At 38.6% G+C, this 27611-nt stretch overlaps 1 protein-coding gene across 1 annotated transcript; it reads left to right on the top strand.

Moving 5' to 3' along the window:
- The first annotated feature begins 568 nt into the window (after window positions 1–568).
- Window positions 569–27611, top strand: pdxdc1 (pyridoxal-dependent decarboxylase domain containing 1). The gene is made up of 22 exons (XM_062437981.1): window positions 569–696; window positions 1049–1117; window positions 1251–1334; window positions 2582–2731; window positions 3635–3824; window positions 4509–4577; window positions 4662–4740; window positions 4832–4916; window positions 5442–5490; window positions 6155–6256; window positions 6458–6583; window positions 6844–6894; window positions 12639–12699; window positions 13991–14061; window positions 15048–15153; window positions 15334–15508; window positions 17775–17893; window positions 17976–18094; window positions 19460–19552; window positions 19820–19916; window positions 22008–22106; window positions 22934–27611. Exons 1-22 carry the CDS (start codon window positions 620–622, stop codon window positions 23218–23220), a joined length of 2358 nt encoding a protein of 785 aa, XP_062293965.1. The 5' UTR covers window positions 569–619; the 3' UTR covers window positions 23221–27611.

Genomic DNA, 27611 nt, shown 5'->3' with positions numbered 1-27611 from the left:
GCTGGCCTCCATAAAAAAGCCCAGTTTAATAGATTCATTTCCGGCCTGAAGGGAAAAACAGAGACTTGAATAGGTGTGTATCACAGGTGTAATGATTTCAGACTGAATAGACCCTTGGGTGGTGCTTTGAATAGATAACTACAGCTATAACCTGGAGTTTATGGCTCTCACCGTGTTCTGTTTATTGACCTGCATACAAACTCAATTATGTTGGAAACAGTGGAGAGACGGTGTTCTGCCATAACACACACACACACACACACACACACACACACACACACACACACACACACACACACACACACACACACTCACACACTCACTCACTCACTCACTCACTCACTCACTCACTCACTCACTCACTCACTCACTCACTCACTCACTCACTCACTCACTCACTCACTCACTCACACACACATATTTGCTTTGAGATAAAACAATGTGTCTAGATGTGTGTGTAAACACTATGACTGTTCTAATATTCTATTTTTACTCTTTCCCAGTACACACACACACACACACACACACACACACACACACACACACACACACACACACACACACACACACACACACACACACACACACACACACACACACACACACACACACATTTTAGATGATGGTGGATGTCACGCTGGCTCAAGTGGGCAAGAATCTGACTGAAGCCATGAGGATCCTGGGTGACGGACAGAGGTGAGATTACAGCCTCATTCTTGTTATTAACACAAGTGATAAATATGACATCCAGAAAAGTAATGATCACATAGAAGTATGACTTGATCTGATCATATGATCAGATCTGTGACCTTTAACCCCTCTCCCTCTGTTAGTCAAACATCTGTCCCTTCTTTTTACTCCAAACACTCATGCTCGTTGAGATTATGCAACTTTTCCACTAGGAAGTACCACCCAGTAAATTAGTAAAACAAATAAAGCATCTGTCTATGAGAAGTGTGAATTCAAACCTAGAAGCACATGAATGGAACATGACATAACAGAGCAGACTGTGTGTGTCACTGTGTGTTTGTGGTGTACATCTGTGTAGAGAGCTGGAGGCAGGAACAGAGACACGGCGCTTTAGTAGAACCAGCATTCCTGGACCCCTGCAGGGAGAGTAAGAGACACACACACACACACACACACACACACACACACACACACACACACACACACACACACACACACTTCAGGCTGGAAGTTAAACATTTTCTAATCTAATCAGTGGCGTGTTTGCGTGTTCCTTGCAGTGGTCAGGATGTTGCCACTATACTGCACCTTGTTCACAACCTCATTCATGAAGAGGAGGAGGAAGAGGGGAAGGCAAACCAACAGTAAGTATGAGTAATCAGTGGAAAAAAACTTGCATAACCACTGTATTTACACTCTTTGAATTTTCTGTTAATCATGTAATCATGTTAAATCCAAATCCTAATAATAAGTAACAAATACTGTGTAACCTTTGCTGGAAGAAATACTCAGATTCTTTACTTAAGTAAAAGTACAAATACAACAATTTAAAATACTCCATTACATGTAAAAGTGCTGCATGAGAAATCCTACTACAGTAAAAGTTAAATGTAAAAGTTGTAGTTTGGTCCCTCTGACTGATATATTATTATATATGACATCATTAGATTATTAATAGAGGTGGAGCTAGTTTACACTACTTTATATACAGTTAGCTAGTTTAGTCCAGTGGTTCCCAATCTAGGGGTGGGGCCCCAGCAAAGGGTCATCAGATAAATGTGAGGGGTGGTGAGATGATTAATGGGAGAGGAAAGAAGAAAAAGTCAGTTTCTTCAGTTTTTGGACTTTTTCTTTAATCTTTGATTTTTGCTGAAATATTGGATCATTTGAACATTTATTGAAATGAAAGCAGTTTAGAGGGAAAATCACTATTTGGTGAAGCTGTTACCAACTCATAGACATCTGAGATGTGACCCTGACTACACACTGCTTTTTGGTTTCATCTTTAACAATGTGTTGTATTTATAAAGCTTGTTATATTATCCATTGTGTCAAATCTTCATCTGAAAAGTAACTAAAGCTGTCAAATAAATGTAGTGGAGTAGAAAGTACAATATTTCCCTCTGAGATGTAGAAAGTAGCATCACATGGAAATACTACAGTAAAGTACAAGTATCTTAAAACTGTACTTAAGTTCAGTACCTGAGTAAATGTACGTAATGACTCTCCACCACTGTGTTTAACTATGAGTGAGGATGATGCAGCGTCTGAGGTTTGTGGCAGTTTTAGTTCAGTGTGTAAAGTCAACAGTGAAAAGGTTGTGTCATTTCTGGCATATCATTTACTGATGAATCATTGTGTTCTTTAGAATAAGGAAGTATTCTTATAAAACACATTCTTGTACAGCACTGCTAGAGTGGTTGTTTATATGAAACACCTACATGTCCTGATTGTTAGATAGAAGGAAAGAAGCACTGAGAGGAGAACTCAAAAATAAAGCTAATGTAGTTTCACTGAAGATTCCTTCATAAACTAGTAAGGAATGGAGAAAAACAGACATCCACTAGTTCAAAGTGTGCAGTCTGATAAAGCTGTTGTCTGGTGTTTCCAGTAGGATGCAGAATGTGGGTGAACAGGGTCACATGGCGCTGCTGGGTCACAGCCTGGCAGCCTACATCTCAGTGTTGGACAGAGAACGACTGCGGAAGCTGACCACTCGGATCCTGTCTGACACCACACTGTGGCTCTGCAGACTGTTCAGGTAATCCTGAGACTACACAGACAACACTTCATGGTTACAGGCATCAAGAGGAGCACAGCAGCTTACTCTCACTGACATGGCAACTCAACAAAGTCCTTTTTGAAGTCCCCCTCTCTCTCTCTCTCTCTCTCATATAAATATATGACTTCCTGAAAATGAACCCTACTGCAAGTATAATTGGAAACTTAATGACTTTAGTGACTTCCTTGTGCTTTATTTGAACAGTTGCTGTGAAGTGAGGCCCACATGTTTTTGATACCAGTGTTAAAGGGGCAGTTGCATGAAAGGGATTACAATTTGAGTGGTGTTTTGGTTCAAATTAAATGACAAACTATTATTATTAATGTGTTCTTTAATTAATCAAAACATGCTTGCAAAGAGAGGAGCAAGTATTACCTTGAATGGCTTCAGTAGTGGTGAAGCTATAGAATGACCATAAGAAGGATTTTAAAGAATGCTGTACAGTCCAGAATGTTCAAAATGATTCCATTAGGATAAATTAGGTTTAGTTTTTTTTATCCTGTTGACTCAATGTTACAGTGTGTGTACAGTATGTAATGTATATACAGTATGTGTACATGGATGCATGCATACATAAACACATATGATATGGATGCCTATGCATGTATACAGTATGTATGTGTGAAATACATATACAGTGTATATTTGTAGTTTAATGTTCTTGTTATTTAGATAAATAAAATCCATTAGAAAGATTAAGATCATTTCACAGTTTTGGAGGATGAACTCCATTAGTTCTGTCATATATGTTCTTGTTAGATTTTTTAGCCTTTGTAGTAAATCTATTTCCTCTTTTGAGTTTTCAAAAAGTGTATCTGTGTTTGAATTATATGAAATAATAATAATATTAATATTAGTAATAATATGTACTCTTTCATTCAGGTATGAGAGTGGTTCAGCCTACTTCCATGAAGATGACAGGGATGGTCTTGTCAAAGTGTGTCGGCTCGTCATCAATGCCCGTTATGAAGAATATGCCTCTGAGGGCTATGCAGTCCTCAGCTCCAAACAGCCAGTCATCTACCAGAGCGCCTCCTGCAGGCCTGGTCTGGGACAGCATCTGTGCAGCCAGGTAGGAAGGGTGGAAAATACAAACTTACAAAATTAGATAGAAAAATGAAGCAATAGCATCAATTGTTGCCATTCAGTGTTTGATTTTTCAAGGCTTCTGGAGGTAACCCGACTAAATCACTATCAAGTTTTAAATAACTATGTGCTCAGTGTCAAACTTCAATACTCACTGAATTTTATATTTCAGAGTATTCTTTACTTATTATTTGATTAAAAATGTTATATTAGAAGTTTAAAATGTTTTGTGGAGTTGTTTAACATGTACAACATGAAACATTGGTGCATATAGTGTAGGCCTACCATTCAAAAGTCTGGAGAATGCTGAGAGTGTGTAATCAGTATTCATCTACAGTGTAGAAAAAATAAAGAAAAACCCTTGAATGAAAAGGGGCATCCAAACTTTAGGAACCATACAAATCACATTTGTGGAGTTTAAAGACATCTGTTTAATCTCTGCTAATAACATGCTGGTTGCTTTCATGTTGATCTCAAGTGCAGCATTACATCACTGCTGCACAGGGTGTGGAAAGAGCATTAAGTCAGTTAGTAAAGGGAATTTATAAATATCATTTTGTTAACACTACTAGTATTATGCTATGTTATGGTACAGTATTGCAGGATTCTAAATAGTTTTTCATTTGCATGTATAATAGAAACTGATTTAAATGTCACTCTGTGTTGTTAGCTCGGCCTGCCTCTCTCCAGTTTGTGCACAGTCCCATGCAACACCATCTTTGGATCCCAACACCAAATGGTAGGAGAATCCACATTTAAAACACGGATAACTTTCAGGAAGTTCAAATGAAAGTGATTTTTTACTCATATCCTTCACTATCAGGATGTTGCTCTGTTGGACAAACTAATCAAAGAGGACGTAGATGCTGGGAAACTTCCTTTGCTGTTGATCGCCAACGCAGGTGAAGGAACACCTTGATCAAACACTACACTTCACTGCCTACAACTATTTATATGAGAGTAGATGTGAACTTGTTCATTCTTATCTTCCAGGTACCCCTGGAGCTGGCCATACAGACAAGCTGAGTCGTCTGAAGGAGCTGTGTGATCAGTACAACATGTGGCTCCATGTGGAGGGGTGGGTCATTTATATTTCTCTCTACTTTACATGTTCTTAAAGTACGCACCTCATGTTTAACATTAGTTCACCAAATGAGATAACTTCATACTGTATGTGCAGCTGTAAATAAATGTTCCACATCAGATGTAATGTCAGTGCAGCTTCAGCACACATGAACATGAACATGTATATTGTTTTCCTCTGTGCCTTCCTTCTTCGTGATACTGTTAGCTTTAGTGTTTGCTTTTGGGAGAGCCTCCTCTTTAAATGTTTGTCTTAAAGCAACCCAAATGTACCAACATGGCACGCAATAGGAAATATATTGCAAAGGTTGCAGTTTATCTCTGCACTGCTTTTGTCTGTTCAGGTAATAACACCAATGCCATAAAATATATGTTCTTTAAGATAAACATGCAGCCTCACATACAAATTATCTACATACAAATGATCATTGTGATCATTATTGCTTATATGAGTCCAGTGTAATCATTAAAGTCTCTGCTCTCCTCAGTATAATATTAATACTGTGATTTTCTTCTTCAGAGTCAACCTGGCAACTCTGGCACTGGGTCAGGCCACCTCTGCTGTCGTGGTAATCTCATTAAAATGTTTTCATTCACGTATCTTTTAATAGATCTTTGCCATGAAAGGGCTCAGACTAATCTGAGGCTTGGGAACCCTAAAGGGGTCGCGAGATAAATCTAAGAGGTTGTGAGGAACAAAATAGAAAAGCAGAAAAAACATACTGTGTTTCTGCTTCACAATCTTTATATGATCTTTGCTTTCTTGATGTTTATTAATTACTTGAAAAAGTATTTAAGCAATAAAATAATCTTCTTGTCATTCTTTGGTTGAAGTAGTCATTACTGGTAGAGTTATAAACCTGTAATAAGGAGTCATAGTATTACTTGAACTAATACTCCTCAGCAGTGCTACACTCCCCCTCAGGACCAGATTCAGAATATCAATAATCATTGTAGCTCTTTCTGTAAAAGTCTTGAGAGCCCAAAAGTCATTGTTTTTACAGAGAGATGAAACCAGCAATGATACAAATTCCATGTCTGGGAAGAGCTCTAATCATTTCTGCACTGTGTGTTGCATCTGACTCTCAATTCTTCACACCTGCTAACTTCTGAGCCATCCCTTCAAATGTTATTGTCTCTCATCACTGATTATAGAAGCCAGACACCCTGGTTGTGCCATGTTCTATTGACTATCTCTTGTGACTTGTGTGTACACTGCTCTTTTGCCTCCAGGCAGCCACCAAAAGTGACAGCATGACGCTGACGCCAGGTCTGTGGCTGGGACTGCCTGCTGTAACTGCTGTCACCCTCTACAGACATGAAGACCCAGCACTGGTAGGTTAATATAGAGTACACTTCCAAAAGAATTGATCCAGTACATCTTTTTGGGTAGTTTTACCCAGTATTTGACCCATCCAAGTTCAGATGAGTTTTTATCCATTAAGATCAGTTGTAGATTAGTAGTATTCCTTCCATGGTCAGTGTCTTTGTCATTCTCTAAATGCCTCACTTCTTTCTCTCTGTGTTTTGTTTTAGTCTCTGGCAGCAGGTTTGACCTCCAGCCAGCCAGTGGAGAAGCTACGAGCACTGCCTCTCTGGCTCTCTCTGCAGTACCTCGGTCACAATGGAATCGTCCAGAAGATCAGACACGGCACTTCTCTGGTGAGTATAAATACACCGAAGCTCACAGCTCATAGTGATTTGTGGGTGAGGTAGTGTGTGAGAACTCCAGACCCCTCCAGAAGATTTACAAAGCATTAGATGTTTGGGAGCTTGATGAGTAGCAGTTATGACTGCTGACTGAAATCCTTACAAACATAATATCTGAAACATTAGCAGTAAATTGTTGCCAGAAATTACGTTTGGTACACATGTGTCATATAAACAAAGTCAATTCAATTCAATTATCTCTCTCCCATCAGAGCCAGCAACTGTTGCAGAAGTTAAAAAGTCTGACCTCCATCAAAACATCGGTAGGTAATCTCTTAATGTCCTGCTATCAATAATAACACATGTCTACTATACTAAATGATGAACAGGTTGTCAGATATTTTGTGAGAATTTTATAATGGCTATTTCACTCAAATAAGTGAAGAAACACAGCACATACAAGAAGCAGGGAAACAGTACCAAGTAAGGGATACAGATACTGGAAAATACCAATCTGTACAGTTATTGTTTACTACAAACTAATTATTTTATAACTTGTTCCCTCATGCTTGTACCTTACTAAATATAGAACCCTAATAATTGTGTCATAGTGCTACAGTCACCTATGCACAGCACTGCCCACTACATGCTGCCCTGCCTGGTTTTAATTACTGACAGACTACACAGCTGGGATTTAAAAAATACTAACCTTCAGGATCTTATTTAAAAATATGACATTTAAGGTATGATGATAAAAGTACAAATTTCTAACAAAATGTGTTATGAAATAACAGACATTATAATAATGAATTCTCAAAGTAGTACTGAAAGCTGACTTGATGTGATTAGGATACCGTGGTAATGCAGTAACCACAGCAGCTCTAAGCTCAGGTATGTTGTGTTTGCTGTGAGAAAGTTTCCAGGAGCACAAAGGATCAGAGCTATGTAACTCATCAAGAAATGACCTCCAGCTGTTCAAAGACAAAACCCATTTCTGTTTATAGGATGTGCTTGAGACAGAGATCTCTCTCGTCGAGGCTCTGAGCATGGTAAAACCAGAGTTCTGTTGATACTGAGACAGCCTTGCGTGTACACTTTGCTTCAAGGCTTGTTCACTGGCATCCACTAAATGCAAACTACTCTGATATGTAATGTGATGTGAATTTATCTTAGTTAAGTGGCTGGGATTGCTAAAATTACACATTACCTATACTGTAATTGAGATGCAGTGAACAACCAGTGTTCTGGGGTCTGAATCATCACACAGTGGTGCTAAAGCTCATCATAGCTTGGTAAAAGCAGGATGAATGTCAGCCACATTCACTGTGAAGATGCTGCAGAGTGTTTAGAACCACTGTGTTAGTGATAAATGTGTATATGCCAGTAGAAACTTGTGTGAGTGCTTTCTGTATGTATGTATGTGTGTGTGTATAGTTGTAGTTCATAGTCAGTGTGGGTTGCCTTGGTTCTAGGGCGTGGTGTCACCGATTCCGCCCATCTCCGGGGCTTCACTGCGGGACGTTCTGGGCTCTCTCATGCTCTCTATTGTAGGTGGGACCAAGCCTCTGCCTGTCTCCCTCACTCCAACCTTGCCCTGCTCCTTCCCCCACTGTTCTCCCTTTTCTTCCTTTTCTTTCTTCCTTGCACTCCTGACCATTTCCCTTCACCCACATCAGCTCAGCGGTATTTGGGTCTCCATTGGCTGATCGACTGTTCACTTCTTCCTAATTGTTTAGGATGTGGACCACTCAGGCATGTTCTTTGAGGTACTTCAGGGAATGCCTCTGCACACTCATTATGTTTTTGTTGCCTTTTTGGAAGAAATAGAAGGGTCATGAATAATTAATGAGTGTGTTATGTGCTGTTGCAACTCATCACTTCTTTTAGTTTAAAGGTGCAGTGTAAGATTTAGTGGCATCTCTGAAATGGAATATATTATGGAATATTCATAAGCATGTTTTAATTATTGTATAATCATTTAAAAATAAGAGTAGTTGTTTTTTCATTACCTTAGAATCTTAGAAACTACAGAGGGATAGGGTCCTCTTCCACAGAGCCCGCCATGTTGCGCCACCACGTTTCTACAGAAGCCCAGAACGGACAAAGCAAACACTGGCTCTAAAGAGGGTCTTTCGTCTTTGCAGTTCTCCTACACCAGGCATGTCCAAACTACTCCATAAAGAGCTGTGTGCCTGCAGGTTTTTGTTTCATCAAACCAAGAGCACAAATGATTCAACCTGTCAGCTGTCTGAAGACTGAGATCAGTTGATTAAATGAGTCAAGCCTGGTGTGCTCCTACTTGGTTAGAATGAAAACCCTGCAGCCACATGAACCCTTTATGGAATAGTTTGGACATCCCTTTCCTACACAAAAGTCAACTGGAAGAGGAGGGGGAGGAGGAGCAGTAAGTCAGTTGGTTACAATCTGCAACCTCATTGCTAGATGCCACTAAATCCTTCACACTGATTCTTTAAAATCCAAATACCTTGCAATGTCATTAGACCACTGATGTCACTTTAAGAATCAGTTATAAATATCCCAGTATTCATAATATTAACCTTTGATATTGTGACCTAGTGTTGGAATGTGTTAATATCCATTGTCCATATCTATAAATATGCAAACTCTTTACTTTATAGGAAGTTTGTCTCTATGTTAGAGAGCAGGCTATGTATTCCACAAAGCATACTTCCCTGTCATGCTCATGGCATACTAACCTCAGTGTCAAGATTTTACAGAACTTGTCAAGAGTATTTATTTTCAAATATTGGGACTGGAGACTCTAATTTGCCATGGCATTTTAACGTTTTAGCCCATGTCTTTGGAGCTGAGTTGTTCAGTGATTGTCATAGGTGTGCTGTTGTGCTCATTGATGGCTGTGCCCTCAAAAATACTGACACGCTTGATGAAGTCATTGTTGCTGTTTTGGTTGTTGTGAGTTGACTTTGAGAAATTGCAACTCTTAAGTTGTAATTGGTGCTGGTAAGTTAACTCTTCACTTACTAGGATATTTCCACCATGGAAAAACAATAAGTTAATACTTCTACCAACTGCAGTTTCCATGTCAACTAAAAATTACATAGGCAGAATGGATATATGACTTGGTAGTATTATCAGGCCAATTTTTTAGATGGTCATTTAGAAACAAACACCTGTATAGTATAGTGAATATTTATGCACACTGAACATTTCATTCAACCTCTCGGAATGTTTCAAATATGAAGTGAGGGTGTAGGGAGGATGAAAAGAGTAAGCCATGCCTTCAATTACTCATCCAATCATTAAAAAGCATAGCTGAACCTTGGTCAACATTCATCCATCCATGCATCCATTTTCAACTACTTATACAGGACCAGGTCACAGTGGCAGCAGACTGAGTAAGGTAACTCAGACATCCATTTTCCCAGTAATGTCCTCCAGCTTCTCCTGGGCTACTCTGAGGTGTTCCCAGGCCAGGAGATATATGTAATCCCTCTAGCATGTTCTGGGTCTGCCCTGGAGTCTGCTACCAGTTGGACATTGAGGTGTTCAGGAGGATCCTAACCAGATGCCTAAACCACCTCAGCATGGTACCTTTTGATTCAACACAGCAGCAGCTCCACTGCTCTTTCTGGATCTCTGAACTCCTCGCCCTATCTCTAAGGCTGAGTCTAGCCACCCTGCTGAGGAATGTCATTTCAGCTGCTGGTATCCACAATCTCTTTCAATCACTACCCTAATATAAAGTTGTGACCATAGGTGAGGGTTGGAACGTAGGCTGACTGTTAAATTGAGTTTCGCCCTCCAGCACAGCTCCTTCTTCACCACAATGGTCCAGTACAATGACTGCATTGCTGCTGATGCTGCACCGATCCACCTGTCAACCTCACACTTCATCTTACCCTCATTTGAGAACAAGACCTCAAAATACTCTAAATCCTTCACTTGGGACAGCAACTCACTTCCACCTGGTGTATACTTTTACTGTATTCTAAGAAAGTAGGAATTGCTGTTCATCAGCATATAATCAACATGTTAAATCACTTTGATGCTGTTGTTTCCATACTTATAAGGGTTTTGAAATTAGATTAGTAGGGTCTCTTAAAGACCCATGGTGGTGTCTCTGCTGGACTTTTTAATTCCCTGGCCTTCACAAGTTATCGCAGGAGAAACTGTAGGTAGCTGAGAATGCTTGAAGTTGCTGATACAGTTGTAGCTGCTTAGCTCGAGTCTTCCATGGTCAATTGATCATATATTTCATTTATTTGTCAGTTTATTTAACACGGCACAGTGCACTATAATAAACATTGCTGTAAATGTGCCAGAGTCAGCCAAGAAGCTATTTTCCATCTGTTGTCCCTTGACAGATGTCACAGTGTCACCCTAAATAAGAATATAAGATTAAAATGATAACCCTGTACTGTACGGGCAGAACTGTAAGATCATCTAACCAGGTCTTACTGATTTTTCTTTGAACAAAACTCCATATCTACTTTAAGCTGGAATGTTGCACCAAGTTGACACTCAGTAGGAAAAACTGAAAAACTTAAAACTAAATATCCTATTGAAGATACTTAAAGAAAATAAGCCAAAGGTGGTGCTGTCTTCTTGGCCACAGAAGTGTTGTGGCAAGGTCAGTGGTTTGGGTGTTCCACCTCTTTAGGCCAGACTGAAATACCTCCACAAATATTCCTTGGATTACCAGACAGCGATTCATGGACCACAGAGGATAAATCTTAATGACTGATATGTGATTCTCAACTTCATGTTATGCAAGGTTGACTTTATGAGGTCAGAGTGTCTAATGCTTCTTCTAATGCTGGGTTTTGTGCTAGTCATATTCATGCTTTTGATGGTAGTTATGAATGACCTTTACCCCTCTTTACTGATGTCTGCCCTGTGGTCTTTAAGGTCTGATACTGAGTGAAGAAAGCCAGTTGCCTGTGCCTCAGCCCAGCCGCAGTCTGCCGTCATTAGATACATGGAAACGTACTGTGATTGCATGCAAAAGCAAAATTATGAATACCCGTTTGAAATGTCCTCAAAAGGCATTGTGTGAAAAACAAAAAAAAGAGCCTGAGAGAGGAGCTCAAACCCCACACCTTTTTGCCTCCTTGACACATCTGGCCAACCACTGGGAAAAGTGGGTGTTGGTTGTCTGTTTTGGAAAGTCACAAAAATATCAGAACAATTCCACAATTGGAACAGGGGTTTCAGACATCTTTAGACAAACCCCAACAAGCACTTTGTTTGGAGCATACTGAGGCTTTTAGGCTTGGTCTGGGTCCAATAACCATTCGTCCCTTGTTATGTGTAATACATATTGGAGTTGACTTGCTGGTTTTCTAACAACACCACACATGCCTGTGAATTATTCATGACCCTCACATTAACACTAGTCTTCATTTCAGCCCCACCCAGGCATGATGCTTGCCTTAACCTTTCACCTGGATGTCATCAATGATGGGCTTCACTGTGGGTTTTATTTCCTGTCGTAGGGGTTCAAAAGATAGAAGAAGTATACCACAAGTAACTTCACTAAGATCAATGGTTTGCTGAATTTGATTCTGGCTAAATTTGACCTACATATTAATGGAGTACTAAACAGGAGACACCAACCATGGGTGACATACTAAAGAAAGCAGATGTGTCCAGGCACTGTCTACATCAATAACCGGTGTGCATGCTTAATAGACTTTCTTTTGAAATATTTTACAGTGATAATGGAGCAAAAGGAAATGCCCAATACCAAATATTTTTTAGTATTGCAGATTAATCTATCCTATCAAATCTTCTCATCTGGAGCTGTAGCTTTGGTTTGGGTTGCTCCTTACTACTGAGAGACAATGACTCTGGGATATTTTCACTCAAACAAGAACTGTATATGACATAAAGTTACAATTACCATGCACATGAGATATAGTAGCTTAAGTAAGACACAAAGCAAAGTCTTAAATCCATGTTTGCATCGCACCCTTTTAACTAATGACAATGGTTTTGCATGCCATACAGTAGATCACTTGTTAAGTATAATTGTAATGATCACTGAATCCTGGATGCCTGATCTGTGTCTTTGTGTGTCCAACAGGTGGAGGATGAACTCAACTCTCCTGTGGTGCTATTCAAGTTTTCCCAGGAAATGAGTGCTGGTAAGCGCTGTACTCCTTCAACCCTCTGAACATGATTGAGCCAATTAAAAAAAAAAAGACTTTGTGTCAAATAGAAACAGTAATGTACCACTGGACAGAATCTCTGTGGTGAACTTTTTAGGGGTCCAAGCAGCAAAGCTTCTGTAACCTTGTTGTATCTGTTATTCTGTGCCCTAAAGGTATCTGGGTCTCAGAAATTGTAACAGCTACAGTTCCTAAAATTGGCAGATAGGTTGTAAATCTCACCAATTACTCAGACAAAATTACAGTGATTGGCCAGATGGTGGCGAAATAACATCGAACTTTACATTCATGTTCAATTCATTGTATAAAGTTTGCTAATGATTAGTAAAAAGGGGAGTGGTTTATGAGCATAAACTCAGGTATTCATCAATATTTCAGTCAAAACTTCCAAAAGTAATTAAAATTTCACTATAGTTCATAGAGAGCTGACATTTTTTCCACACAATCACTGATGTGTCCCACTGCAACCTGTGGTGAATTCAGATATCCATAATTTTCAAAATATGCAAAATCAATGATATGTCCACAAGTCAACTGACACGTTCTCTGCATGGTAGATATCAAGTGTTTTAAACGATGTTCAGAACAGTCCAGCAGTGAGTCTGCATTGATATTCAGTATCTTGCTGTAATTCAACATTTTCTTTTGTGCTGCTCAGTGTTGGATCTAACATCACCAAAAGATTTGACAATACACCCGAAACCAGTAGGATGGTGTATGATTTTTGTTTCCTAACTGCATTTTAATTGGCACAAGTCTGGCATGTGATGTCATAGCCTCAAGTTATGAGAAGGTGTTTGGAAATCATGTCTCAATAACAATTTATTCATGTTACATGTTTTCAAAATCTTCTAACGGTCATATTAAGTTGAAGACTGCCCTTTATGTTTCACCCCTCTCATTGTAGCTTTCGGCGAAATTGAGTTTTCATATTTGTTGTTTAAATCATGTTTTAAAACAAATAGATTTGTGTAACATTTTTGTCTGAGCTCAACAAAAAAGGGCCACTTAGTTGTTGTTAGTTTTCATTTGTATCCCTTGGTCTCAACTCAGTAAATGGAACTGTCTCAGGTTTTTCTGGCTATCTACTGACTCCTGTTTGATGATTTATGACTTCCTTTCAGTCGGTGCTCATGCTTAAAGAATGATTCCTAAAATAATTGAGAGAAAAGGAATACAATAATAATAATAATAATACACAGCTGATATTATCACACTATGCAGTTATATCCAATTTAAGTTGCCATATCCTTTCCTATGTCATTAGCATCCAGTGGGGGGTCAGTGGAGGGTTACTGTGCTGGTGAGAAAGAGGTGCTTGATACCTTCAACAGATGGGTGAGTGTTTCTCCACTTTTATTTTTGTGCCTATGCTACTTTTGATAGTTTTGTATCAATAATTATTTCTATAATAACAGTGGATCAAATGTCTGTGTGTAATATGAAATATGTTGCTTGTAGTGATGTCTCAGGTTCTCTCTGCTCTATGACACCGTTTAGCTTTAAGTTAATAGTTTTGGTTTTTAGGTCTACACCTCAGTTGTATATTATTCTTAAAACATATACAGTATACTTAAAAAATATATAATAATAATTAATATTATGTGTGACCGTATTGTGTGAAATGAACAGCAATCTAATATATGTATCATATATAATTATATAAATAGGGATGAAATAATAGAAAATTGTCAGAAATGGAAACTAGAAAAAAAAATGCTTCAGGGTATTCTGTTATTGTCATTGATAGATGAAGTATGAGGGAGAAATCATATTAGAAAGAGAATTTGGTACCACACTCACAAGCCCAGACAAAGAAGATGAGTAGAAAGTGATTAGTGGTTTAACAAATGTTAAAGCCAAAACATCTCCAATCTTAATTTACTATATTAATAATAATGACCAATGATATTTAGCACAGTTAGACAAAGGCATGCTCAGCTTCATCCACAGGATCTAGTCTGAACTAACTTAAGAGACGTCTGAGGCCATGTTTATTCTGAGGTTTATCAGTAGAAATGAAGGATTTTTAGGTCCAAAATGTAACTTCTAGCAGTTTGATGAATACTGGCCCTAATACTGATACTATTTACAATGTCACCATGGATATATGGATGTTGGGACGATAACTTGACACATTCCATCTGAATACAGATGATTTTTTGTTTATGTGCTGCCACTACTGAGTACTATAACAATACTTTTAGGCAGAACTGAACCTTTTGCCACAAAATCCATCTCGTTTTTTGTCATTGTTCTTAACACATAACTGTTAAATTGCCCACCTTGTCTTCCTTTTTAAATTAATGTTTTCTTGGTTGCAGCTCGGTGAGCAGCTGGCCCAGCTTGTTCCCAACAGTGGGATAGATGTCGTGGAGCTTGAAGATGAGGGTACCTGTGTTCGTTTCAGCCCCCTCCTGACTGCTGCAGGTAACACACACACACACACACACACACACACACACACACACACACACACACACACACACACACACACACACACACACACACTTTAATATATGTTCATTAGTGCCAGAAAAGTTTAAATAGCATCAGAAATATAATATAAAAGAGATATGACCATGCATGACTTTGTCCCCTCCCGTCCAGTTCTGGGGACCCAGCAGGAGGATGTGGAGGACCTGGTGGAGAAGCTATCAGAGCTGGTGCCTATGATGAACTCCACAATGTCCCTCAGACAGGACTTCAGAGAGGAGACCCACCGACACGCACCTTCAATCAGATATATGGAGGAGCTCAGCTGGCCTGGCCTGGGAGCTGTCCAGTAAGTCTGGAAGGCTTTTATGGCAACATGATAAAAAAAAAAAAAGATTATTAATTAGTTTTGGCATCTTTTCAATGTGTGCAATATCAAAATCAGAATTTGGATTTTTAAATTATTTTTCAGCAGTCCCAGCAATAGTTTTAATGTATACCTCTGGTTAAGTTACTGAGGTAAGCAATGCATGTAGGAGAGGTACATGAGGAACATTTGGGATAGGCTCAGTGATAGTAGATTTGAAGGTTATGAGAGGAACACATTAACTAACTCTCCTACAATACTGGACCATCTAACTGACAGGCTGGATGGATGGTCAATTACAGCATATTTAAGGGCCGTCCACACTGAGAACAGTAACTATAACGATAACTATAATTGTATAGTTTTAAATGTCGTTCTAATTGGAGTGGATGGAGTTCACACCAGCAGGATGACACCCAGAGGTGATTTATTTACATAGATCTTTATTATTACTAAGATGCTGGAACTTTGTTCTCTATTATAATAAAAAAAAACAACAAAGTTAGCAGATCTTTGTAAGCAGATCTGTGCTCATACTGTGTGTCACTGCTGCAGCGGTGCACTTTTACACACAGCGCTTCAACATGTAAATACTGAAACATCAACAGCAACTAGTGTGTGAAATACTTCTGATCAACACACTGAATCAGCACACACCTCTGAACTCTGCTGCTTTTCTTTTTATTTCTACAACATACTACAGCAGTAACAGCTCATCAACACTTAGCTGCAGACACAGCTGGAGCACGCAGCTCGTACTGGACACAGCTGTTTACAGAACGCTATCGTTCTCAGTGTGGACGTTCACATCATTGTTGTTATAGTTATAGTTATAATTATAGTTATAGTTATAGTTATAGTTATAGTTCTCAGTGTGGACGGTCCTTTACACTTACCCTCATTGTCAACTGTTGTCCACTCAGCCAGTGATGTTGCAACATGTTGCAGTCATGTTGTTCATACAAAGCCCCTCTTATACTGAGCCGCACAAACAGTGTAATTATGTCCACTTTGACAGTATTAGTCACAGCTCGGTCCTTTTGGGATCTCTGGAATGAAATGTTTGGAGTGTGTTTGCTTCCGCTTTCTTTAAGAACACAGCAGATAAAAATAGACACAAACTAAAGTTAATTGGGTGCAGAGGCCTCAGCAAAACAAGTTGCGTCTGGAGGACAGCTGGAGATCAGCTCTGAGATATGTCACCAAAACACTCAAGTCGGAGCTTGTTGTTACCAAAATATTTGTGTCTAAAATGCCAGACCGCAAAAATATTCCAGCTATCACATCTGTAAAGACAAATATAATTTGAAGTTTACTCTGAGCACGTCCAAAGGAGCTTCATTCACATAGGCTGTAACTGTGAAAGACTTGATTCAGCTCACTCAGTCTGCTGAAGCCTCATATTAGCTTCATATTAGTAAATTAGTATTGGATTACATTTTTGCACAGAACAAGGGCTGTTGATTTTGTCCTCCATTTCTTACAGTGTAGTGGTGTCCTGGTGGATTAACTTCATACTGATGCTTAGGGTGATAAAACCAGTCAGGTGGAGTTTTAAGAGAGTAACATCGTGTTTGCAGCAGCTGGATAGAGTTGAGACTGCTGCTTGGTGGTGATAGGGATGTGAATTCTAGTCAGAGCACCTACTCAGATAAATGAGGTGGTGGCACAGAAATAAAAGTGTCCCTGTTGCAAGCCAAATAGCATGCAGACATTGTTGCTGTTTCCATAAATATCCTGTCATGCCTGAATAAAGCCCTAAGAAACATCTATATAACAGACAAAATCCATCACTTTAATAGATAGATGAAGCCATCAGTCTTGTATGGGTCAGTAACAAATAAGGTTTGGCAAGATGAGCAATTCAAAACTATGTTAAAAATAGTTTTAAAAGCAGCATCAGGTTTGTTAAAATGTACATTTAGTATTTTTGTTGGTTTTATATCATTTGAAATGACATTTCCACCATTTTAACCAAGTAAGTAAGACTGAATGCTCCTGATATAAATATTCAATATTTTATCCATCTACAGTGTATTTAAGTGGACTTATGCAAATGATTACTTCATTTAAAAAAAATGTAAATGTTATTACATGTGATATTTAGAACAATTGTATTCCATTACCTTTATTTCATATAAAAAGTTACAATGTAAGATCATGCCAAACTAGTTGATATGGTGTTTTATTGACAATTTATTTGGTACAAAGTTTTATGGTTGCACCACTTATTGTGCTCGATGTTCAGGTACGTGCCACAGACTGAAGAAACGGATGAGGGCCGGACACAACAGGAGCTGAAGAAAATCAACACTGAGCTGCTGAAGAAACTACAAGAGCTTGACACTGACATCATCTTCTCCACTGGTTAGTTCCTCTTTACATCTGACAGGCCTGTGAACAATGTAATCTATCTTTCTAAACGTTTCCTTCTTTTTTTCCATCCTAGGCCCTGAGTTTGGGACAGAGGACTGTATCTTTGTGAGCATGGTAACGGAGGACGTGGACGTTTCAGAACTGGTGGACACCATAGCTGCACTGGGGAGGGACATTGAGGAGAGTGGAAGGGTAACGACTGTATTCATTTTATAGGATACATGAAGGTTGTTACAATCTCAAAAACTGCTATCAAACTTTAACAGAGATAATTATTTAAAATGTAAAATTCAAGAGGACCCTTACTTGCATAACAAGCAGCATAAGCAGCGCTATGAAAGTTTGGTGTTTTCCTCACCTTGAAATGAGTTTTGCCTGTCTGTGGTATTTTAGTGTCCAGCACAGAGTGTGCAGTTCACAGGTGGAAGGTTAATTCAAATGGTATTTTGGTGGAAAACAGGTCTTTGATGACAATATACAATATACAGTACAAGTCACATGTTACACACACCTTCCCATTCACTTGAATGAAGTGTGTCCCAAACCTTTGACTGGTCCTGTACGTCTCAGAACCACATCTGTTTCTTATGCAAAGTCACTCAATACTAAAGTATATACTCAGAACAAATGTCATGAAATAATACTGAGTGGAGAACTTTCTTCATTAAACACCATTCAGCTGCTTTGAAAAATAACAGGAATAACAATTCCCAATCACAGATGATCGGAATTGTGTTAAAGTTGTTCTCAGTTTGATCATTTACTATCAGGAATAATTGAATATCATCTCAAATGTTTAGGTGGCTGAAACCAGCTCCCACTACCTCCCAGTCCCACTAATAAGACTGGGGCTGTCAATATTGACAGGGAATATTGCACAGATTTTAGAGATTGTTTATTGATTATTATATATAGTATTTAGAGATTTTTTTTTTATTACTTACTACAATAATACTGTTGTGTCAATTTTGAATTTCCCTCTAAGGGGATCAGTAAAGTTTACTCTTACCTTACCTTACCTTAAGTGCAGGTTGCCTGGCAAATGTTCAGAACAAAGAAATGGACCTAACTCCTGTCAAAATTAATGTTAATATCTCTACTATTTCATTGTAAGGATGTACATATTAAACAAGCTATATTGTGTTAATGAGTGGGCTTTAGAGGTGCTTGTAGATGGATATTTTTACCTTTGGACAGAGCCAGGTTAACTGTTTCCATATTTTCAGTCTTTATGCAAAGCTAATCAGCTGCTGTAAGAGTCTTATCCATCTTTTCAAGTAACTCTCAGCCAGACAGCAAATAATCATATTTCCCAAAAATGCATTGATGATGTATCATTGTATCCAATCTATTAGCTTTAAGTTCTGCTCCAGGTCATCAATAGCTGTAACTATGAGTATACTGTTTAAGTGGAAGCTTTGTTTATGTGTTGCAGAAAATACATTCTGTATGAAAATGATATATCAAAGGACATGTGATTTATTCATTAGAATGAATGTTCACTGTGTTGTCTCATACGTTGCATTTCTAAACATTAGTGATTATTTTACTGTGTAGCTATTGGAGAACATGACAGAGGTGGTGAGGAAAGGCATCCTGGAGGCAGAGCTGCAGCTGCAAAAAGCCAATGAGGAGAAACTCATGGAAGAGGTGTGTGGAGTTTTATCATTTATGATTTGTGTGAATCCACTTTGAATGTTCTACTTTTTAAAATGACAACATGTTGGTTGATCACTCATTAAAAGAGTCAGAGTTGAGACTTGAGATTCCACAAGCAAAGATGGATTTGGATTTAATGTTTGTGTTTAAAATTAGATAAGCCAATTATGTTAAATAAGGATAGATGTAGTAAACACATGGTCCTCAAAACAGTACATCTCACAAACATTTGATTTCCATCCTCTCTGTGTCTTTTAGGGGATGCTGAGACAACTTCCTGTGGTCGGCTCTGTGTTAAACTGGTTCTCTCCAGTTGAAAGCTCCATTAAGGGCAGGACCTTCAACCTGGCTGCAGGTGTGTATGTGTGTGTGTGTGTGTGCGTGTGCGTGTGCGTGTGCGTGTGCGTGTGCGTGTGCGTGTGTGTGTGTGCGTGTGCGTGCGTGTGTGTACGTGTTTACGTGTTTGTGTATATGATGAAATGTGGGTACATTTTGGTTATTACAGCAGCAGAGTGGACAGTAAAATAGAAGAGCATCACTAAAAAAAGAACAATAAACAATAAGTACAAAATAAATAAAAAACAGAAGTAGTAAAAACTATAATAAGATAATCATAACATTATGCACAAGAGTAATAACTGGTGTTTGGTGATAATATTTCTGCATTGATATTGTTATTGCACAGATTTAAAGTGAAAAAAACAACTGTATTGCATAGTTGAGCTGAAATTAGTAGTATACATGAAATACTAATATTGCATAGTGAACATTAAGAAGTGCAGTTTGTCAAATTGTCCAGGTTTGTTTGGGAAGGAGGGGGGAGGGGGGGGGGGCTACTGGGAGCAGTGCTGATTGTACAGTCTGACAGCTGCAGGGAGGAAGGACCTGTGATATCGCTACTTCACACACTATTGCTGAAAGAGCTCTCCAGTGCAGTCAGTCAAACTCTTGTCATATCAAATGTAATCTAATGTCTAACTTTAAGCACAATCAATCAATCAATCAATCAATCAATCAATCTTTATTTATATAGCGCCAAGTCACAAGTCATCTCAAGGCACTTTACACATAGAGCAAATCTAAACGGTACTTTTTTAAGTTTAATTTAAAGAGACCCAACATTTCCACAACAGAACCAAAAGTGAACTTTATGGTCGTCAAAACTGCAATTTCCAAAGTATTAAAGTAGGAATTAAGGTGTAAGATATTGTTTATGAACAACATTTGTCTATATTGGAAGTACACAAGGGATCATGGACATGAAGCAGCAGCTGTACTGAATGATGCTGCTCTGTGTCAGTGTGTTTCAGTGATGGTTTAACAAACCCTCATTCAGTTCCCCTCAGGAGAATCCCTGTCAACATAAGTGACACTCCAGCACTGGACTGTGAGATTCAGCCCTCTGAACACTGTGGGAGGACATGAACAGTGCTGTAGAGTCAAGCCGCACATACTACCCAGCATGCTTTGTGTGGTTGTGAGACCCAGCATCAGTATATATAACTTTCTGTATTTTAAACCACATTATCACTATTGAAGACCTTGCCACATACTGCAAATATTGACTTCCTCATTGACATTCATTGGTATGTGAGACACAGTAAACACAGATGTGTAATGATTCATTACTCAGTAGTATTTGTAGAGTCACCTTGCTCATTGAGTGGCCACTTGCATGATGTCTTGTTACATAAAATCGGGTGCAGAGAGGAAGTGAATGACTTACCTCTGAGCAGCATAGAAAGTCAGTACATCAGCAAGTAAGTCATTGAGTGAGTCATTGAGCGAGTCAGTGAACGAGTGAGTCGGTCAGTAAGTCAGTAAGTCAGTGTGTGAGTCATTTTGTGCCTGTTTTTCTCACACACTTTGGGCTGTTCTGTTTGGAGTATAGCTGTGACCTTATTTACTGACCATGTGTTTAGTAATTAGTTGGCATTCTTTAAAGTTCAGTTTAGGTCAAACATAGGGTCCCTCCATGCTTATTCAAAAAGTATATACAGGCTGGTAACAGGCTGGACAGAATATTAGGAACACCTTTCAATATAATGCATTCCAGTACACCAACACCCACTCTGACCTCAATAATAAACACAAATCAGTATTATCACCTTTCTGACAATGTCAACAAAAACTGAAAACTGTATAAGCTTTGTAAATATAGAATGTATAGCAGAGCTGTTGTATTGGATTGCATTAAATTACAGGTGTTCCTAATAAAGTGCTTACTGAGTGTACAGCACCAGTCTACAGTTTGGATGCAGTTTTCCATTCACTTGAATGAGTAATTGTGTTCAACCTTTAGGCTGCTACTGTATGTTTCCTCACCATGGTACTCTGTTTATTATGCTGTGATTGGCATAAGATAAATATATAGCAACGGATGTAAATGTTTGTTTGTGTGTGTGTTAGGTGTGTTTAACATACATGTTAATATGTGTGTCTATAGGTTCTCTGGACTCCACAGAGGGGACATACTCCACTAAGGCCCAGGCAGGCAGGACTCTCCAGCAAGACTCTCCCACCTCCTCATCAAAGAGACTGCCAGGTAGCATCATCCATGTCTGTCTCAATAACAGCTGCTTTTCACATCATGGCAGATTCTCAAATAATAGCAGACACTGGTCTCTGGGGCAGAATGACTTGTATTCTAATAGCTCACATAGTAAATTCTGTATTCCACATTATTATTTCCATCAGAACAACAGTGTCCTGTCACACTCTGTGGCTCTCACTTTCTCTTTTTATTCACAGATCATTTCCAGTCTCTTCTTCCTGGCTGTTTTAAAAAAAAAAACTATCGTCAGCAAAACTGAACACTTCCTCAGATATTTCTACATGAATTGTCTGCCAGTAAAGGGAGAGATCATGCTCTCTGAGCCACTGGAGGCTTTTAATGTGATACATCTGTGAACACAGTGTTGAGTTTCATCGACAGCTTAAAAATAATTGGGAAAAAACCTTTGTGACTTTTATAATGTCATGCATTGATCAGCTGTGTTCAGTAGTGTGTTTGAGATGTGGGGGAACTTTAAGACGTGTGTTTTGGAGAGAGCAGCTTTTTTATGTGCTTCTAATATTCTCAGAATATGTCACAGCAGTTCCTGGAAAGGAAGGAAGGAACATAGTCTTCTTTTTCAAGAGCAGGCAGAGCAGTCACAATTTAGTTTCTTGCCATATTCTATCTTTAGGAATGTTTCCACTCCTCTCTATGTTACTTTAGGTTACCTATTCAGAACTAGATATCATGCTGATGTCTCACCTTTTTTGGAGAGTGGTGAAAATAGTGGATAGTTATCTCTCTCTGAGCTTTCTCTCTCTCTTTGTTCAATGACATCACACTCACTTTATGCACTTCCTGTCTTTGTATTACAGGTCAGAGGTTATTCCGGCGCTCGGGGGCAGGCTCTGACTCCTTCAGTGAAACTAGCTCAGTCGGACATGCTGAGGAGATGACCAGGGAAGGCGGTGCCACCCTGAGCAGTAGCATTCACTCACCCACCCCTCCACCTGTACCTGAGGAAGACTCGCAGAGTACATGTGACGCCGTACCAAAGGAAGCTGAGGAGTTGAGCGTGCAGGAGCACACGCAGGTGGAGGCTGAAGAGGCCTCAGAGGAGAGAAACCCTGAAGGCCAAGAGGTGGAGCAGAGCAGTGGATAGGACCACTCTTTCTGCAAGTGTCCTCCAGCCGTCCTCTAAATGGTACCAGCCTAACAGATGTTAAAAAAGAAATGTTATTACGTTGTGAATCTAATGCTTCCAGTTTTGAAGAGAAAACTGACAGTTTGCATCTGTCCTGTAGTATCAGCACAGCAAGAATGTCAGAGTTAATGGAAACATTCTCCCCTGGTTACACTGTGATGCTCAGTTCAGTGCATTCTACTGATTTGGTGATAAAGTGTTCTAATATGATATTTTGACATACCCACTTTTCGTCCGCCTGTGGCTGCAGCATTCTGTTTTCAGAATGCCCTTTAACCTCTCCCAGAAAGGGACCTGAGATGTTGAGGCTGCTGTCAGGGGAGTTCTGGTTAGGGTGAATATCTCCCTGTAGGATTGTTTCTGTCTTTGGAACTGCACTAATATTTTGACAGAATATTGTCACATGTCTGATTTATTCAAAGGGACAACGATAATACAGTTCATGTCAGAATGGAGTGTGAACAACATGCCAAAAGCAGTGATAATGTGTTTAAGGGTGGATTTTTCCTTTAAAGTACAGTGACATCCACGCCTGATTAATGTCTCTACACTTTTACAGTCAGTCAATAACTACAGGGCGTCCTGTAGTGAATAAAGAACAGGAGTAGATGAGTAGCCATAATACATACAGATTTTATTAGCTTTAAAAAGACACAGGATTGATTCGTGTCCATTAAATAGTCCGTTCACTTCACCTCCACGCTCGTAATAAAACAGCTCATTGTGACAGCAGTGAGTCTCACTACAATTCAAATGTTTAGATTGCACCTCACTGTAAATAGATGATATTTATCTAATCTAACCCACCCAGTTATTTACAATGATAGTCTATGCTAAAAGAAATCTGTATGGAAGGAGTATTGTGCAAAATGGAATCTATTTAATGCCTAATGCCTACTGATTATAGCAGTCACCTGCTTAGAGCTTCAAACACTCCCTTCATATATGCACTGCCCCACAGTACTAAGATGGAGTATCAAAGCCACTGCTGGGGAGGCTGGGTGGGGGGTGGGGGGGGACTCAAAGGTGCAATGTGTAGAATTTAGTGATGGAATTTAACATTCATAAGTATGTTTTAATTATTGTATAATTCCCTGAAAATAAGAAGTATTGTGTTTTTTTACCTTACACTGAGCCCTTTAGATCCACATAGGGAGTGGGTCCTCTTCCACGCAGGCACCATGTTTCTACAGTAGCCCAGAACAGACAAACCAAACACTAGAGAGGGCTTTTCACATCATTTTCGTGGCCATTGTGGGTTCTCCTACATGCTTGGAAGGGGAGGAGTATTCAGTTGGTTGCAATATTGAACCTCACTAGATGCCACTAAATCCTACACACTGGTCCTTTAAATAAAGAATAAAGTTGGAATATTTTTGAAGAAAAGTAGTCATTTTATCAGAAAGTCACAATATTACAATTAAATGCTATAATAAGTCCTGATATTACATTTAAAAAAATAATAATTTTACAATAGTTTGATGATATTAACTCATAATTGTACAAGAAAAAGTTATGAGACTTTGAGATAAAGTTTAAGTTATGATGATAAAAAGTCACAATTACAAAAATAAAGTTGTTAAAGAACATGATGCTGAAAGATAAAGTAGACATTTTATGAGAATAAAGCTGTTATTTGATTCAAAATGTTTGGAGAACAACAAAAATATACAGATGGATTGGTCAGAGATGTTCTGTTGCTCTGTGTGACTCTGCCACAATGATCCCAGCAGAGCATCAACATTCACTCAGTGCACAACACCTGGAATCATTTCACTTCAATGTCCTCAACAACTCCCACATACAAGATGGAATATTATGACTTTTTTCACAAAAGTTTGACTACTTTTACTTCCACAATGTTTTGACTAACTTCTCCAGATCTCAGCAGTGGCTCTGCTATTATTTCACCCAATACAAACTGCAGCCACAGCTATTGTGAAACAAACAAAAACCAGAACACATTATAATTGCACTTGCAGCTGGGGCCATAGTTATATGAACTTTTACATTTTTATGTAAATCTATTTTTATTTTTTTTGTCAACAATGCAACCTGAGTAAGATGTGGCCTTCTGTCACAGAGGAGCATTGCTTTGCAGGTATTTACTGTATGAGGAATATATGTTTCTTTTTCTTTGCCAAAAACATCTCGCCAGACCTGGATCAAAGTACTGCGCTTTGAGGATTACCCTTTAAACATTTTTCAAGTGCCATAGTAGAGGGCCAAATGGGTGTTCTTTATTTATTTTGGACCATTCAGTTGATTCTGTTAGGTTAGGAAATTCCATAATAATCACAGTAAGCACAGACTGATGATTGTTAGCATGTGTGCACTTCATTAAGGTGATTTAAAGGATTGTTGTGTGTAGAGGTTCACCTGCCTGGGACCACCTGTGTGCTAAATTGCTTACAGAAGCTTTCAAACACTGGGCCTCATGTTAGGACATTTTCACATTCATCTCTTACATCTCCATCAGTTTGTTCATTGTTCCCAGGCGGATTCATCAAACTCTCATAAATTGCTTGTTTAAACATAATGAATGCCACCTGCTCATGAGGAGGTGTGTATGATTGACCCGTTTCATTGTGTTTGCAAGAAAATCTTATTCACACAAAAAAAATAAAGAAAAAGTAAAAAGAATAATTTATGAATGTATGGAAGTAAAATCCTGCTGTCAAAAATAATGAGATGAAAACACAACTAATCCAGCCTGGTAGTAGTCACACTACTGTCTGTATGTACTGTCTGACACAGTTACATATGAAATAATGTGATGGCAGTCATATTGATGAACAAAATATAAATGTGGCACAAAGTTTATTTGTATAATGTGCTTCATTTGAGTTGATACCACTATTATATTTCAACTAGAATCTCATTCAGACAAAGAAATGATAAATCCTCTGTGGAAAGAGTCAGACTGTCTGTACATGACTCATTCAACAAGTCTGGACCACCTGGGAGTTTTATCAAAGATAATATTCTAAGTAAGAACATTCAGTTAAATCCTTCATACATACCGTTAAAGAACAAATGTGTCTGTGTCAGTGAATGTTGCAAGAGGCCCGTTGTGTTTTATCTCTGCTGTGTTTATCACACAGATATTTGAAGGATCCCAAAGGTCCCCACACACTGTGCACGTTTGACCTTTCTCAGGTGATTGATTGTGAGAGAAGCATGGTGAGTTCATATGAATAATTTAGATAGAGACAAAAAAACAAACTGACCACTCAGAATACAACATCAAATCACATTAAATACCGTGTCCGTCCTGAGATGCATGCATGTAGATATGACCGCCACATTTCTATAGAACCCATTTTAAAATTCAAATTCGAGAAAAAATATTGTCAGAACTTGTTTTTGCTGCATTTTCAAAACAGGAGAAGATTCAAAAATAGGTGGTTATAAAAAATGGTTGTTTTTGTTTTTTTTTCTATTTCCATCATTGCACAAAAATGTAACACATATTCATCAAACAGTCTGACACAAGATTGTATTACACCATCTCACACAGTGTGATATGTAACGCACCTTGTCAAAAGGGGTCAAAACGTACGACTGGCAGTGTTGGAAATGGAATGATCAAATAGCATCAGTGGTCATGAATCTGGGATGGGAACCTTTCTTAACATGCAAACTTCTGTAGCCTCATATTGAACAATCTGATGCAACTGTACACTACATTGATTATTGGTGGCTTGTCATTAGTGATGACATGATTATCATTAATGCAGAATTGTTTTCTGTGTCATTTGGAATTGAATGGCAGTGAATCAGCCTCAATAGGTTTGGCAGAAGTTTGCTTTAATGTTGGTGCCTGACTGTAAAAACTCAAAATGCCTAAAAGTGAAAGAAAAAACACACATTACTTTAGTACTTTGAACCAGGTGCTGGTGGAATATTTACTGTAAAATGTTAAAGTGGTTATAATAGAATGGTTTGTTAAGGTAAATGAATTAACTCAGCGGGGATGAAGATTTTAAAAGAATGGAGTTCAGCTTTATTGCACTTGTTCTGTAGATAATTACTACTGTACTTTGTTTAATTTCTTATATGATGTAAATGAAGCAAAATCTTCTTAATGATTATTTCTGTTGTGTGATTACAATGCAAAGCTAAATCAATAACTTTATAACCTTCCAAGAACACCTTTGATGAAGAACTTTTTGATTTGATATGATGAAATGTCCTGGACCGTCCTGCCTGTCACTGTCTGTCTGACTGATTGTATTTAATAAGCAGAAATGTTTTCTACCTTTTAGTTTACAGCACAGAAACGCTTTGACATATTTTGTGTAAATTCTGTCTGTCAACAGATTAAATTCTAAGTTTTGTAGTCCTAA

The sequence above is a fragment of the Scomber scombrus genome, chromosome 18 (genome assembly GCF_963691925.1).
Source record: "Scomber scombrus chromosome 18, fScoSco1.1, whole genome shotgun sequence".
NCBI classification, from domain to species: domain Eukaryota; kingdom Metazoa; phylum Chordata; class Actinopteri; order Scombriformes; family Scombridae; genus Scomber; species Scomber scombrus.
The sequence above is the reverse complement of the archived record's forward strand: the minus strand, read 5'-3'. Positions and strand labels throughout refer to the sequence as shown.